This window comes from Chenopodium quinoa, unplaced genomic scaffold (assembly GCF_001683475.1).
Source record: "Chenopodium quinoa cultivar QQ74 unplaced genomic scaffold, ASM168347v1, whole genome shotgun sequence".
Classification (NCBI taxonomy): domain Eukaryota; kingdom Viridiplantae; phylum Streptophyta; class Magnoliopsida; order Caryophyllales; family Amaranthaceae; genus Chenopodium; species Chenopodium quinoa.
In genome coordinates, this window is record NW_018743292.1 from 3,015,656 (window position 1) to 3,030,888 (window position 15,233).

The 15,233-nt window shown below is 35.3% G+C and overlaps 3 protein-coding genes across 7 annotated transcripts; 1 reads left to right on the top strand and 2 right to left on the bottom strand.

The window, feature by feature from the left end:
- Nucleotides 1-135: 135 nt before the first annotated feature.
- Nucleotides 136-5,056, bottom strand: LOC110736403 (ER membrane protein complex subunit 10-like). Its single transcript, XM_021916618.1, has 9 exons — nt 4,542-5,056; nt 3,955-4,017; nt 3,775-3,870; nt 3,209-3,256; nt 2,909-2,980; nt 2,090-2,148; nt 1,464-1,551; nt 1,210-1,380; nt 136-488 (listed from the first exon to the last, which is right to left on the bottom strand). The coding sequence occupies exons 1-8, from the start codon at nt 4,869-4,871 to the stop codon at nt 1,240-1,242; spliced, it is 897 nt and encodes a 298-aa protein (XP_021772310.1). The 5' UTR covers nt 4,872-5,056; the 3' UTR covers nt 136-488; nt 1,210-1,239.
- An 893-nt stretch (nt 5,057-5,949) lies between these two features.
- On the top strand, nt 5,950-13,093 carry LOC110736404 (putative RNA-binding protein Luc7-like 1). Of its 5 annotated transcripts, none has more exons than XR_002514240.1 (13): nt 5,950-6,249; nt 7,334-7,386; nt 8,069-8,237; nt 8,326-8,389; nt 8,682-8,761; nt 8,879-9,032; nt 9,181-9,242; nt 9,342-9,404; nt 9,989-10,047; nt 10,373-10,454; nt 10,827-10,880; nt 12,008-12,051; nt 12,180-12,247. XR_002514240.1 is itself a non-coding variant. In XM_021916619.1 (13 exons), the coding sequence occupies exons 1-13, from the start codon at nt 6,103-6,105 to the stop codon at nt 12,752-12,754; spliced, it is 1,254 nt and encodes a 417-aa protein (XP_021772311.1). In that variant the 5' UTR covers nt 5,957-6,102; the 3' UTR covers nt 12,755-13,093. The 5 variants fall into 5 exon arrangements, 4 of the variants coding, with proteins under 4 accessions (XP_021772313.1, XP_021772314.1, XP_021772315.1 ...); XM_021916619.1 differs by lacking the exon at nt 10,827-10,880 and adding an exon at nt 12,730-13,093 and having other exon boundaries at nt 5,957-6,249; nt 12,180-12,431; XM_021916621.1 differs by lacking the exons at nt 12,008-12,051; nt 12,180-12,247 and having other exon boundaries at nt 10,827-11,729.
- Nucleotides 13,094-14,016: 923 nt separating this feature from the next.
- Nucleotides 14,017-15,102, bottom strand: LOC110736405 (protein TIC 20-II, chloroplastic-like). Its single transcript, XM_021916624.1, has one exon. The coding sequence runs from the start codon at nt 14,830-14,832 to the stop codon at nt 14,167-14,169; it is 666 nt and encodes a 221-aa protein (XP_021772316.1). The 5' UTR covers nt 14,833-15,102; the 3' UTR covers nt 14,017-14,166.
- Nucleotides 15,103-15,233: the final 131 nt, after the last annotated feature.

The following is a 15,233-nucleotide window of genomic DNA, read 5'->3' on the forward strand; positions in this document are numbered from 1 at the left end:
TAGGATGTGGAGGGCCAATGATCCTAACTACCAAATGAGCCAATCATACCATTCAATGCATACATATATCAAATGTAAATTTGCAAAGAAAATTCTTGACAGGAATTAGCATCATAAAAAATGAAGCAAAGAATATAGACTTGGAATGAGCAAACAAAATTCATTGACTAAACAATTATGAAGTAGCAAGTCAAATTTGGTCCAAGTTACAAAGGCCAAGTGCTAAAATGGAACCTAAAGTCACAACCAAAACATAATCATCATATAGAATTTGAGCCATATCGACCTCCTTCCTAAGGCTAAATGCACATAGTTACATAGTAATCAAATTTTTTATGCGACTCGGAAACCAGACACTTCCAATGACATAAATATGTCTATATCGACTATATGCTTTCCAACAAAACTTGAGGGTCTTTGACAAAAGCCTCCTGATTTCTTCAAGGAACTTGGTTAATGATTAGTTGCACCACATAAGCCCATTACAGCTGCAGAAGAACATACAAAATAGTTATTACTTATAAAAAAATAAAATGATATCATGAGTTAAAATTTGGGCTCATAGGGTTCTAGTAAACCTTGAAACTGAAGACACATCAGTATCACTAAAGTTGAGTTAAGGTAGTTGGTCCGAACTCATTGCATATTTTCATAAAGGCCCTATTCAATTCTACCGAGTCTTCTTAAACTGAGTTTTTTTAATTATACTAGAGTGTAGTGTTGATTCTATCCATCACCAAACTAATTTTTGCAGACTAAAACTGACTTTCCTAGACTGATTGTAAAAGATTGGAGAAATTTCAGAAAATAGGGCCTACGTATGATATTCTTATTTACAAAATTCTGCATAGTAGCATATGATAATATCCATCAAGGTAAATATACTTTCAAAGGTGCCTAAAACAGCTAATTTAAGGCCTTAGGCAGACTACTAGAACATGTAGATCAAGGTAGGGTGACAACCATATTGTGAAGGTAAATATACCAGCTTTCCCTAATATACATGCCCCCCAATGCGCATGAACTAACAATCAAGTGAGACTTTTGATTGACTAAAAATGCTGGTAATGTATATAGTTCATGAACAGTACAAGTATGTAAAGGACTAAACTTAATACTACTAAACCATTACCAAAAGAATGTTAGCCCTATATCACAGCTGTTAAGCTGATATGTGATTAAAAAGATTAGGAATAAGATTTAAGAAACCTCAAGTAATCAGTAGCTTCCAATAATAGACTATCTTCTTCGTACAGCTGCATTTGGAAGCCTTCCTGGTTGTTGCCCCCCTCCTGCTTGGCCAGTGGCCTCCTCTGGCACGTTCAAAGCTTGTGTCATACCATTCATAATCATCAGCCCTAGAGGGATCAAATACATCCACTGCAACAAAAGATTTCAAGAATATTTGGTCAAAAAGTATTAACCAGGAAGGAAGGCTAGTCTTCTTTCAAATAATCACTCACATATTTTGCCCAAAAGGATTTCTCTGGTTGATTCATTGCTTCAGCCTCTGCAGTCTCCTCCGGAGTCTCTTCAACAAAAACAGGAGTTCTGTTGAACAAAGGTCAGCATTGAGCATATGCAAGAGGCAGAGCAGTAAGTATTGAGCAAAAGATATAAAGGAATTCACAGAGGTTTGTTAACATGATCTAGGATCAATTATTTGGATCAAAGAAATTCCTGACATGAAAACTCACTAACAGTTTTTTTCTGGTTGCTACCTCATACTTCTTACTCTCTTTGCCAATAAAAATGCAAAGTAACCATGCCATGAACAAAAAGAAAGAACTTATGATAAGAAACAATTGACGGGCAATGAGATGTGCCATTTCCCTAGGCATTCTTTGACTTATTAATAAGCAACAAAATACCTTATACCTTACCCTAGCATTGTATCACTTATTAATAAGCAACAAAACACCGTATACCTTTTCTGCATTTTTTTATGTGTGAGTGGGTTAACGGGAAGCTTGATAAATTTAATTCTACAAATTAAACCTATATTCAAATCTTTGTCCCAGGACTTCCAACTGCTTGACTTTTAAACCAGGAATAGGAGCTAGTACAAGAGAGCAATAAATAGGCATACCTTGGAGCCAGTTCGCTGTATTTCAACACTGAATGTGAGTTGAAAGACCATTTGGAAGGCTGAAAAATCATTAACATCTAGAATTCAATTGCTTGTCAAAAAAAATTAGAGAAAGAAGAATATATAACTAGCTGTGCCTGAGTGGATACAAGCAAAGCAGGATTGGGAAAAACTCTACACAACTTTGGTTTCGTTCTTCAAAGACAAAGTCAAAAAGCAACTTGTAGATCACAAAGTAGCCAACAAGAAAGAAAAAAAAAATATACACTTTGTTCTCCTCGACTAAATATATTCGATGAGTCTAGTTAAGCAAAAATAAGTTAAACTACACAGAAATAAGTTAAACTACACAGAAATAAGCTGAGAAGAACAAGGCCTTATTCAGTGAGCATTCTGGGAATCTCTTAACAAGGCATGTAACACGGCTAATAACACCAGCTTGCTACAGTTGCAAAATTGAAACAATGCTCCTCTTATAAAATGCAATAAACTGACTGTACATAAAAAGAGGTCATTGAAGTTCATGTGAATGTAAGAGTAAGTTATACCACATGCAGGGAAAAGGGGGGGGGGGGGTAGAGTGGTTAATGGGTATTTATTAGTTAACTTTCATTCAAGTTTTCAGCTCAAAGTTTGAGGAATCCGTACAATATCTGTTCTTAACATGGAATCTTACCCAAAAAAAAAAAAAAAAAAAAAAAAAAAAAAAAAAAAAAAAAAAAAAAAAGAAAACCTAACACCAGGAACAATAAAATAAGGCAGATTAGAGAAAAATAAACTAACAAAAAGGATAGAAAAAAAAATAAAGAAATAACTTACAAATTTTAGCTGCCGAGGATATGGGCATGCCCCAAAAGAACCATAGTTGACAGCCAATATGTTCACTCCTTCCTACAGACCAAATATAAAAGAAAGAGGATTTAACTATTTATAAGCATACACCATGAATAAACTACATAAAACAGAAGCATCTGAATCTTTTAATTGAGTAAAACTGGGACTAGAATTACATACAATACAGAAAGTAGAAAGATTAATCAGCAGCAAACTTTGGTAACACTACTAACATCACATGACAAGGTCAACAAGAAAATCAGATAAATATATGTAGATTCATACCATGTGTATGACAAAGTGTTCATCCAAAGCCTCTCTAGCAAGACATCTCTGCATCAAAAGAGCTATAGATTAGCATACAAAGAAAAACAATTGCATAATAGCAAAAGCACCTGGTAGTCAACAGCATGAACTTTACTAAAATGCTCTGATTTGGACTGGAAGAATCAATCAAACCTTAACATAATATACATTGTAGCAGGATCCTTGATACTTTCACAATAAGCACCAATAAAGTACAACACAGCTTGCAGTACATAAGCAGGGACAACAGAGACTAAGAATACCAAAACATAATAGCAAAGGCAACAAGACAGTGATACATAAGAATTAATTAGATCTGTTAAGGGACGGCCCTACTTACAACTTACAAGGTGGAAATAGATAAACTAACAGTCATAATCAAACAGAAATATAGCCTCAAGACTCAAAATACACTGCACAATCACATGAAATTATGACCTAACCTAAAGAAACGGAGTTGCAAACAAAAGTAATTGGAGTTATTGACAACTCTCTTAACAAGACACCTAAGGGATATAACAAGGAAGTAGCTTAATGCAGCTTACCGCCTTTACAGCTGAAACAGTATAATTCCTTCCTGGAGGACTCAAGACGTTGGATGGAAGTCTTATTTTATAGAAATCATCTGTTTGCAACAGCTCCTATATACATAGATAAATTAAAACCATAAGATAAGCTATTGAGAACAAGTATAGAATGAGCACAAGCTAAATATCAATTTTCACCTTGAATTTCTCCTGTTCTGAGCTTGTCAAGGTATTCCTCGAAAACCGCAATTTGGTTAGAGTCTGTTACCATCAAAATATAATGTCAACCAACCGTAATGCTATGAAGCTTCAAGAACTAGAATTTCTTTATACATTTTGATCCTGAGCTTGCAATAAGAATTTAGCCAATGTATTAATTGCATTGGTATCTGAACTTATTTTCTAAGAAGAAAACAAAATTTTACTAAATCCAGAGTATTTTCAGTTACAAAGCCAATTTTTCGCCATTACAGACCTCAAAGTCAACATTCTATCAAAGCTAGAATAGCAATACTACTTCTTTAGTTAATTAAAACCTTGAATTCCAGATTTGCTCAAAAGGATCAATTCATAGATTTAAATTCAATCTAAATTCTCAATACAATCATCAAAACCCTAGAAATTATGATCAAAGTCATCTCCTCAAACCAATCAAACCCTACAACACCCCGTAAGTCGGATTCAATTTCCTCCACCCAAAACACCCAGATTGCATCAAAAAAATCAATTCAAAAATACCCAGAAAAAATAAATTAATGGGTTTTAAACAAAAATCATGAACTAACCTGACCACCATGAGACCAGGATTTAAGACGAGCAGAGAAAGTTCCAGCATGGGAGAATTGGGAATCTCCGAAAGCATGTTCAACATTGAATTGAAGCTTAGAATCAATATCAGAATCCGACGATCTCCGCCGTGTAGTGGTGGGTATAGCAGCGGTGGTAGGAGGAGAAGGGGTGGAGGATCGTGGGATGTCAGATGATTGTTGCTTTGAAAGTCCTTCGAATTCATCGTCGTCGAGAAGAAGTTCGTCGGATTGGAAGGAGAGAGAGTGAGAAAAGAGGAGAGAGAATGAGAGGGTGAGAAGTAGGAACAATGATAGTGAAGTCTTCATTGTTGCTGGTGATGGTGGGAGAGCAGGGGAGGTGAGAGAGTTTCTTGTTGTGTATAAAAGGGGTGGTTTGATGTTGCCGGAGAGAGAGGGTGAGGAGACTGAGGATGTTGAATGACGTGGGATGGCGGGCCGATGGGTACGTACGGGCCGCAAAGACAATGATATAAACAGATATAGTAAATCGGTACCACGGCTACCGTACCAATTACTCTAGCTTCAAGCCTTTAACCAAACACATTGATCATTCGTATTTGTATGTTAAGGAACTTTACAAATTATACCAATTGGTTGTTGGTGTAGTGGTGATTGGGGTTACATTTGGTAGGGAGGATCGCGTGTTTGATCCCCCGCAACAACAATCGGGAGGGGATTGGAGCTAAACCATACAAAATTGATCCTCGAACACCAAATAACTCTTTTGGGGGTTATTTTATAAGTGTTTAGCCATACACAAGATGGAGTATAGGAACTTAGTATTATAGCCTGCAAAAAGTCATGTCGTGTTTGTATTTGGTCTCATAATCTCCTATCTAATCAGGTCGTGTTTAGGTTGGTTTCGTGTTGTGTTGTTTCAATTTCGTAATTTCTCTCAAATTTTCAATAACATTGAGTTCGTGTTGCCATGTCATCTCTACTTGGGATAGCTTTGAATGTGTTAGTCATCTACAAGCGATCATCACGGGGTCTCGTTAATAACTTCCTCTTATTGTGTTATAAACATAAAACTTAGCTAGCACATTATTAGTACTTCACATTAATCTTTTCCACATCATTACAACTCAACTTTGTTTGTATACTTTATAATTTATATTCCTTACTTATTATTATTATGATTATTAAAGATACTAGTAAAACTAATTTCACTTCAATAAAAATAATTTATAATAAAAAATCAATAACATCAAACAACAAATATAACAGAAAATTTATTAAACTTATTTCAATTTAGTAAAATTAATTTGAATTTAGTTAAGTAATTTTAGTTTAAGCAAGATAAGATGAAGAGAACAAGATCTTAAAAGAGACTTTCTACTCGGTTTTAAGTTTATACGAGGTAAATCTCTCTTATATACGGCGTAAAAAAAAAAAGTGTAGATCTTTGAGTTTTTGTCAAACTCCTCACATCATAAGTGCGGAATCTTCCCCCACTTCTCCCCCTCGAAACACAAACTCCTCAAAACCAAAAACCCTAATTTGAAGAACTCGCTCCTTTTTTCAGAGGAGAGAGAAAATGGATGCGATTCGGAAGCAATTAGATGTGTTAATGGGTGCTAATCGTAACGGAGATGTTACTGAAGTTAATCGCAAGTATTTCGATCGAGATGTTTGTCGTCTCTTTTTGTCTGGTCTTTGTCCTCACGAACTTTTCCAGTTAACGGTACTAATTCAAACAAACCCTAATTCGTCGTTTTTTTTTTATCTGTTCAATTGCTCTGAAATTTTAGCGTGCAAATGCATTAGCTTTTTTAGTATATTTTTGGGCTGAATTGTTTGAATCTTTTAACTCAACATTTTTTATTTTTTTAATTTTTTTTTATGTTGATTTCGTGTTTTAAACAATGAAAATTTGCTTATTATGTGATTGCATGTTAGCTTAAAAAGTGTAATTGTGATTTTCTTTTCATAAAAATTTAGTGTGATTGACTTGATAGTGAACTAGTGACTGAATAGGTGAGATGAAAGTGTTTTGAGTGTGGGTGATGTGGGGAATTTTAGTGACATTGTTTTCGGGGAAACGGGTCGATAACATGGATGGAAGGAGTGCCTGAGCTTGATTTGTGTTGAGTGTTGTAATTTTGAGAACCAAGAATTTGTTTTTAGGTGTAGTTTTGGGTATGAGCTATTACTATTAGCCAGGAACAAAAGAAGGTTTCTGGTCTGTTTTGATCTATCTTATGTACCATACATGGATGTATATCGAATTATCGATGATGCAGTGACTTGATCATACAACTTTCATTATAAGTGTCAGTGGAGCCATTTAGCCACCCTCTGCCCCCAAAAGGAAGAATACAAATAGGATACACTAAAAAAGGGTGGGTTTAACGCCCATCTTTTGTTGATGCAAAGGCGTAGGATCATCCTCCAATCAATGTTCTCATAATCTCATATTGAGGTATAGGTCAATTTTTATGATGTCTGTTCAGAGATGGTTGTGGCATACGATGTCAGCCAAGGTTATAGGTTAGTTTATTTTTTTTAGTTTATAGGCGTTACTGAGTTGCCATATGGGGTTTGGTAAGGGAGTATAATTCACTACCTAACTTTGTTAAATTAGGGCTAAATGTGACACTATCACATATTAATTCACCATTTTCAGATTGCAATTCACGTGGAATATGGGAATTAGTTAGCACTGGTTGCATGTTTACTAGTGTGTAACTAAGTTAATTCTATTATTTTGCCCTTTAATATGATTTGGTTATACATTTTTTTTTTCTAACTAAGCTTTGTTATTTCAGAAAATGGATATGGGGCCATGTCCAAAGGTGCATTCATTGCAATTACGGAAAGAGTATCCTTTTGTTCGTTATTCTTCCATGCTTCATCTGTTTGGATATTGGCTACAAATGTATTACTAAAAGAACTAGTTCTTGGGTGTTTTATATTCTTGGAATAGCTATTATGGGATATGAATTATAGTTATTATCCCTGTTTCTACAATCTTATAGATGTCTCTGGTTTGGAAGATGAATATAGTGCCTTTCTGGATGAGATTATTTTTGGTGATTGGACCGTTTTACTAATTGAGAATATTGCACTAAAAAAATATTTAGATGTTTTCCTCAGGTTCTTTTAAATGTGTAACTAATGGCTAGGTGGCAAGACAGTAGTACTCTGATGATGTTCTTTATCTAATCTGTTTCTTTTTCTTTTAATTAACAAAAAAAGTTTGAAGACTTCCAACATTGGATCATTGTTTCCCATTTCAAGCTTAATATAAAAAAGAAAATTTTCAAGACTTTCTACATTGAATTTTTGTTTACTTGTTTAGCGTACTTTTTATGGCTATTTCGTTGTTTGTAATCTGCTGTCCTGGTGCTTTATGGAACTTAGCTTTTCTGCTGATTCTTTACATGCATTGTGACAATTTGACCTGTCAAATGGAACTAGTTTTGGCAACTATACAAGGGAGTAATAAAAATGTTCTTAGAATACTTCTTGGAACCGTCTGTTTCGTTCTTAATTCATATTAGATATGAAGAAGCAAAGGCCAAAGGCGTTGATAACTACGACAGGGATTTAGAGGATGTCATAGACAGGCTCATTGTTGAATGTGACAGAAAAATTACTAGAGCTCTCAAGCGTCTTGCAGATGAGGATGCTAAAGCTGCTATTGCAATTTCCGTGTCTGATGTTACCCAGGTAACGATGAAGCCTTTGTTTTAAAGATTAACCTTTTCCCCATTGTTTTGCTTATTGTTTTAAAATTTATATTGGTCACTTGCTGTAGACAGAAGAGATCATAGAGTTGTCCAAGCAGATTAAAGAGAAGTTGAAAGAAGCTGACCAGTCTGGTACGTTGTTATATTGTTCAGGAAGCATGGTTACTCTTTTTGGTGTTAAACCTCCTAGGTCATCTTAGATAGACTTTTTCTGTAATTTTACTTGTTTTAGTTGATATTTTTTGTATGCTTGCATTGTAGACTTTAGCTAGAGACGGGGTGCGAGCTTTTGGCTGATTTTAGGTTTTAAAGTTACACAGTATATATTTAGTTCATTAATGGTGTATGAATTTCATAGGCGTGGCCTATTGCAACTTATCTTAAGTATTTAACTGATGCATGTCCTGGATTATTACGTTTTCAGATCTTGAAGGCAAAACAGATCTTAAAATCCGAGCTTTGGAAGAAGTTGAAGAATTAAGGACAAAAAGAGCTGATAAACAGGTTTGCTGCTGTGTATTTTACTGTATTTACTATCCCAACTAAAGATCTGTTGGGGAGGGGTGAGCAAATTGTTTGCAGTCAAATTGGTGAATGATATATTTTTTTTTTCCCTTGCAGTCCATGCTTCTTTTGGATGCTTTCAACAAAGACAGAGCCTCTCTACCACAGCCGCTTCCCAATCCTCCTCCATTGGCTCCTTTACCTATGCTTGCTCCTGATGCTCGTACTCAAGAATTGATAAACGAGAAACTGAAGAAAGCAGAGGATCTAGGTAAGATATTTTTAATATTGGCATTTGTCTGTGGCTGGTTATGGCATTTTATTGTGATGCGGTTGTTTTCTTGTGACAAGTTGTGTTGGTGACTTGGTGTGGATTCCTTTGGTACTCTTAAGTTCTGAAATCTTTGTATATCGTTCAGGTGAGCAAGGGATGGTTGACGAAGCACAGAAAGCATTAGAAGAAGCTGAAGCATTAAAGAGGGTACTTTAATTTTCTTTTCACTCAGCTTTACTTTTGAATGTCATAATTCCATCCTTGTTAACTTTTCTTCTCTTCTGAATCTGTGACATGTTGCTCCAGCTTGCACCAAGGCCAGACCCCTCAGCAGATCCAGCAAAGTATACTGCCGCTGATGTTCGCATTGTGAGTCCTTTTCTTTTGAACTTTTTCTTTTTTTAATCTATGTGATTATTATTTTTTGCTCTATCTTTCCTTTGATTTGCTTGCCTGGGTGAGTTATTGTTGTGACTTTAGAACTTGTGTTTTGTGAGGGAGTGTCTCGTCTTATTGGTGTGCTTGAGAATTATTTAACTTCTCATAAAATAGACAGAAAAGAATAGGAGATGCTTCAAGGTAGGAAATTAATTTTTATACTAAACCTGTGGGCAGCTGAGTTTCTGCCACCTCGATTATGTTGTCAATGTTTGGTGTGGGAAACGTATGTGTTGGCTTATAGAGCGGTGTCAGATTGCAGGTCCTTGTTTTCTTTCTTATCCCAAGCTTTTTGAAATACATCAAATAATGTTAAACAACTTGATCACTATAATCCATTTTTCTAATCATTTTGTCATGAAATATGAATCCTCTTCTTTGGTACTGACCAATTCAATTTCAATTGTTACCATTATAATGTTTGCATTACCTTTTTTCTTTTTTTAATTATTATTTATAAAATAAATTTGTAGTAACTATGCAATGTCCTGACCCTTTGTTTTGTGCTTTGGCAGACTGATCAGAAGCTACGTGTCTGTGATATTTGTGGAGCATTCTTAAGTGTTTATGATAGGTAATGGTTGCATTTCTCTGTTATCAACTATGTGTTAATTCTTTGCCGACTATTTTATGAGGGTGACAAAGCATTACTATTTTGGGGTTTCAAGTACTTCAGCTTTTGACTGGTAATTATACCTCCTTGTCACCAGCAGGCTTTTGGCCCCAGTTTTACGAGGATAACTTTTCCAGCTAAAGAATGTGCGTCTTTTATTTTATGCTTGTAGATCATGCTGTTATTAGCTAGATACTTGCCAGAGTGCTTTGAAGTGTTTAAGTTATGGTACAATCTACTTAATGCTATCAAATGGATGAGTTTGATATTTGCGTGTGGTTTTCAGTGATCGTCGTTTAGCAGATCATTTTGGGGGAAAGCTTCATTTGGGCTACATGCAAATTCGTGAGAAATTAGCTGAGCTTCAGGTACCAATCATACGCTTGCTTCATTTTAAAATGTTATGTAAAGCTCGAATAATGTGTTACTATGTGGCTTAGAAGAGTAAGTCGACCCTGGGCAGTGTTCTTATTTTTCTCTTGGTATGAGTATGGTGTGCATTAGAATTGGTGATGATGACTGCAGGGTCCTGATTTTATCTACTGTATTATTTTTAAATGTTATCTACTTGGTTTCCTGTAGTTGTTGCTCATAAATGATATTCTTTAATTTGGGCTTAGTAGGTGGAGGTAAACAAAGTATATTTCTAAAATATTGGAATTTGATTATTTTGCTGGCATTGCTCTTTTTTATTTGTGACAATGGGGAAATTCTCAAGACTAAGTGAATATGTGATCCAGGTGCTGGTCTGTAATCACATTGTTCTTCTGTAAAAGGTCTCGGTTTTGCCATCTGTGAGTTCTTCTTTTACTTAGAAGAGTGGTTATTGCAATTTATTATTCTGACTTGGTATCTATGCTTACCTTTGAGTTCGAACCGGGCTTGAGATAGAGAATGGTGACCAATCCATGGAATTTTGAAGAAAAGGTACAAAGGGAAAGAATTTGAGCCTCAGGTTATGGCTGGGGACATAAATTAGTAAATGTTTTTCTAACCTGTACTCCAACTTAGGTTTGAGATATATGTCTATGACTGCTTCGGTTCAACTTCTATCAGACATCACACTTTTATTGCTTTGGAAATGGTTTTATAAATCTAATGCGTGGTTAGTTAGCTATTAAGGAGGTTGATTTTTGGTTTTCAAATCTTCCTTGAATCCGAGGTACTGTTTTGCTTTTCTTAACATCTGACATCAGCCTATTCCTCTGTGTGCAAGAAGCTAGCTTGAAATTTTGTAAGTGACTTTATGCTGAACTTTTTTTTTCATGCTGTAAATGAAGAGGGAGCAGGGGGGGGGGAGGGTGGGGGGAGAGGTATAATGGAAGGGTTATATTTTATTAAAGTATTATTATTATTATTATTTTTACGTAGTATCTGAATTGAGCTCTGCATTAGTACATCTCTTGTCATACTAAAGGAAAAGTTGAACTTGATGGACATGTACAAAGCAGTGATCTCATGATCTGGTCAAACTCTTCAAAGCACTTGACCGGTCTTTTTTATCGGCCATAAACATCTACTTTTAAGAAACCGCCTGGGGGTTTCTGTCTGCAACATTCTGTGGGTGTCAGGTTTCTAATTATCTGGCAATACTCACTGCTGGGTCCCACTTACTCCCTGTCATATCCTGGTATTGCTATATGTGAGTCTATGTGCCATGTTTAAATGCTGTGTTGGATTGTTGTGCATTACTTTTTGCTTGATAGATCGTCTTTCGTTCATCTTTTCCCCTGGTTTCAATTGGATATTTTTTTTTTTGTTTGGGGAGTTATGGCCATCAAGGGTTATGCTATTTGAAACATTTATTAGAGTTTGTATTATACAAAATTTTTTCCCTTGTAAATTTTGTTGATATCTTGATATTTGAGTGACCTGAATGCTTTTTTGAATAAATTTTGTATTGGATTACTAATGTTTTCAGGAAGAAAAGAACAAAAAGCGCAAGGTTCATGAAGAAGATAGAAGGTGATGTCTTCTGGCTTCCCTTACATTATTTTACTCTTTTATGCGTTGTTGCTATCAACTTTCTTCTTGGTATCTCTTCTTGTGCAGTATATCCTAAAAGTTTTTCCTTATCTGAAATTATCTTGTAGGTCCAGAGAGCGCAGCCGTGAAGTTGAACGTGCGCCAAGTAAGGACAGAGAAAGAGGTGATAGCCAACAAAGGGATTATGACCGGAGAAGCAGGGACCGTGATAGGCATAGTGACAGGGGTCGTGTTTATGACCGTGAACGTGAAAGAGATAGGGAGCGTTCCCGCAGTCATGATTCAAGAAGTCGCCGAAGGTCTCGTTCACGGTCCAGAGAACGTTCCAGGGATTATGGCCGTGATTATGATCGTAACAGGTATTTAAAGTCCTATTTGATTAATGTATATTGCATTGGGTGATTTTGACATCTGATTGATAGTCATGAAGGTCAGATAAATATACAGCAAGTTTAGTTACTTTTAGAGCAGTGAGTTTCTATATTGTTGCAGTATTGCCAGTATATAATCTACTCCGTATAAGGAAACACTGGGTACATATAGTGATTCCAAAATCTGCTGTGCTTCCTTTTGCCACTTCTGCTGGTCGTTGTTCTGACCAGAGGCAATTAGTTTGTCATACCTGCTCTTAAGCTTGTGTTTGTTTTTGGCTTGCAGGCGTCATGACCGAGATCGATACTAGAGCTTCATGCACTGCATTCTCATCATGAACAAGTTTACTCTTGCTGCGTACAACTATGTTGTTTTTCTTTCCATCTTTTTTCTTTGAGACAAAGTACTCGGGAGTATTCAGGTTGTGGACTTTGCGTGTCTTTCTCAGGTTGGTTTGTCGAAAGAATGAGATGCTTCTTTTGTTAATCGAAGTAAGAGTACGGTAATTTTCCCGTGTAATAGCTTAGGATGTATGAAAAGAAAATCTTGGTTATGTTTAGATGGGATACTCTGCTTAACCTCTCCTTTGTGACTTATTTTTCATTTTACTACAGTATATTCTATTTTTCGTCTTTTATGTTTTTGCTGAGTTTTGTGAATGGATGGATATGCAAGTGTTCTAATCTTCCACTTGACACATTCATTGCTTTGTGAAACAAGTGCCTAATCATTGTGATAGCAGGGGCTTCCTCTTGGTTGTTGACTTCCTAAATAAAGGCACATAATAATTGTAGGGCTTTCTAAAACTGTAATTAAATACTAAATTTTTGGTAGTTGCTTTCAAATAATTTTTTTTTTTGGTAAGTTAATCTCATATAAATATTGATTTTATCTCAATATTGGCAAAATTATCAAATTGTTCTTTGATCATGCAAGCCAGCCAACAATCTAACTAGACAGACCTTAGTTTTATTAATCACCTTTGTGGATTGCCTAATTGAACGTAATCCTGCTATTCTGCAATTGATGCAATAGGCAAACAAGTTCCTGACAAATTTAATCATTCATGAATTGGGAAATTGGACAAGGTTGACCTCTTAAATCCAACTATAAAATCATGTTCTAACTTTTAAGGCTACCCTTCATTAGTCTCAAAACTTTAATTCATTTTCGATAACTCTTAAATTTCAGCCTTCTTTCATCTCAATTTAGTTGCCATATAACTGGTTTAATTTTCGACAATTTCAGCCTTCTTTCATCACAATTTAGTTGCCAAATAACCATTTCAACTTGGATTAATTGTTGACAACTCTACATTTCAGCCTTCTTTCATCACAATAACCAGTTCAAATTGGATTAATTTTTGACAATTTCAGCCTCTTTCATCAGAATTTAGTTGCCAAATAACTAGTTCAAATTGTATAAATTTTCGTCAAGTCTAAATTTCAGCCTTCTTTCATCACAATTTAGTTGCTAAATTACATTCAAATAGTGTCATTAAATAATTCTGAACAAAGATGACATTGATTATATAATCATACCTGCTAAAATGATGAGAAAAACACAACAATGTGAGATTCTTTATCAAAATTTCTCCAATTTCATTAAATCATTACAAAATACAAATTACATCACTAGTAATCTAATTCTTCCAATCAAATCTACCCACAAAAAAAACAAAAACTTCAATTTATCTCAATTGATCAAAACCCCAATTGAAGACTACATTTGTCTACCAGCAGCATCAGCAACAATGGGCAAATAAGGAGTCCTACCCAAAATAGAAGAAACAACCCCATAAACAAAACAAGAAACAATAAACACAAACAAAAAATTATGACCCATTACCATAATCTTAAACCCTAACCCTTTTCCAGGAGTAAAAATCCGCTGCAAAAGCAAAGGAAGAACAAGAAGAACATCAAGAACAAGAGCTTGCATTGCGTTGAATCGAACATAGCTTGAGAAACTAGGGTTTCTGACAACCCCAAGATAGAGCGCAAAGAAGGAGACGAAACTAGCATAAGGGATGGATTTGTAGAGAGAGAAAAAGGGTAAAAGGGGTTGGAAGAGATGAGAGAGAGGTGGGTATTGAGCGAAGAGGAAGCGGCCGTAATGGAGACCATTGATGAAGGGAAGAAAGTAAGAAATGGAGGAGATTAAGCGGTCTGTTGCTGGGGTTGTTGACATTGTTATGGTTGATTTTTGGGGTTTTAGGGTTTTGGGTTTTTGGGTGGTAATTGGGAAGTTGATTTTGGTAATTGGGGAGGGTTTGAGAGGGTGGAAGAGGAGAGAGAGTGGCCGGAATCCGATGGGTTTGCGGTGGTGAGTGGTGGTGGTTGCGGCGGTGGGGAGGAGAGAGAGGCGTAGGAGTGGAATTGAGGCCATTTTTGTTGTGGGGATTTTTGTGTGTTGGGGAGAAAGAGAATGTATTTGGGCAATATTGGATATTTTCTCTTTAGAATGCAAAATAGAGTTTTTTTTTTTTTTTTTTACTCCTTCTATTCCTAAATAACTGACATAAACAAACTTGACACATAATTAATACATCAATATTTTAGCTCCCTCTATTCCTTAATAATTGACATATGATTAAATATTAGTAAAAATTATTAAAAAGATGATATTATGAAATTTTATATTAATACCTATTTAACTAAAAGTATATATCTCATAACATAATTTGTTTTTATAAAACTTTATATTAATACCTACTCTATTTAACTACAAGTGTATATCTCATGATATAATTTGTTTTTATACCAAAAAACGATTGTTAAAGTTAGTAT

What these genes read in the sequence shown, in the direction of transcription:
- LOC110736404 (XM_021916619.1), top strand. Translation starts at nt 6,103, where the DNA reads ATGGATGCGATTCGGAAGCAATTAGATGTGTTAATGGGTGCTAATCGT. An exon ending in ACGAACTTTTCCAGTTAACG is followed by an intron (nt 6,250 to 7,333) that starts GTACTAATTCAA and finishes TTGTTATTTCAG; the next exon opens with AAAATGGATATGGGGCCATG. An exon ending in AGAAATTAGCTGAGCTTCAG is followed by an intron (nt 10,455 to 12,007) that starts GTACCAATCATA and finishes TAATGTTTTCAG; the next exon opens with GAAGAAAAGAACAAAAAGCG.
- LOC110736403 (XM_021916618.1), bottom strand. Translation starts at nt 4,871, where the DNA reads ATGAAGACTTCACTATCATTGTTCCTACTTCTCACCCTCTCATTCTCT. An exon ending in CTGTTTCAGCTGTAAAGGCG is followed by an intron (nt 3,257 to 3,774) that starts GTAAGCTGCATT and finishes CTTTTGATGCAG; the next exon opens with AGATGTCTTGCTAGAGAGGC. An exon ending in AACACTTTGTCATACACATG is followed by an intron (nt 2,981 to 3,208) that starts GTATGAATCTAC and finishes TTTGGTCTGTAG; the next exon opens with GAAGGAGTGAACATATTGGC.
- LOC110736405 (XM_021916624.1), bottom strand. Translation starts at nt 14,832, where the DNA reads ATGGCCTCAATTCCACTCCTACGCCTCTCTCTCCTCCCCACCGCCGCA.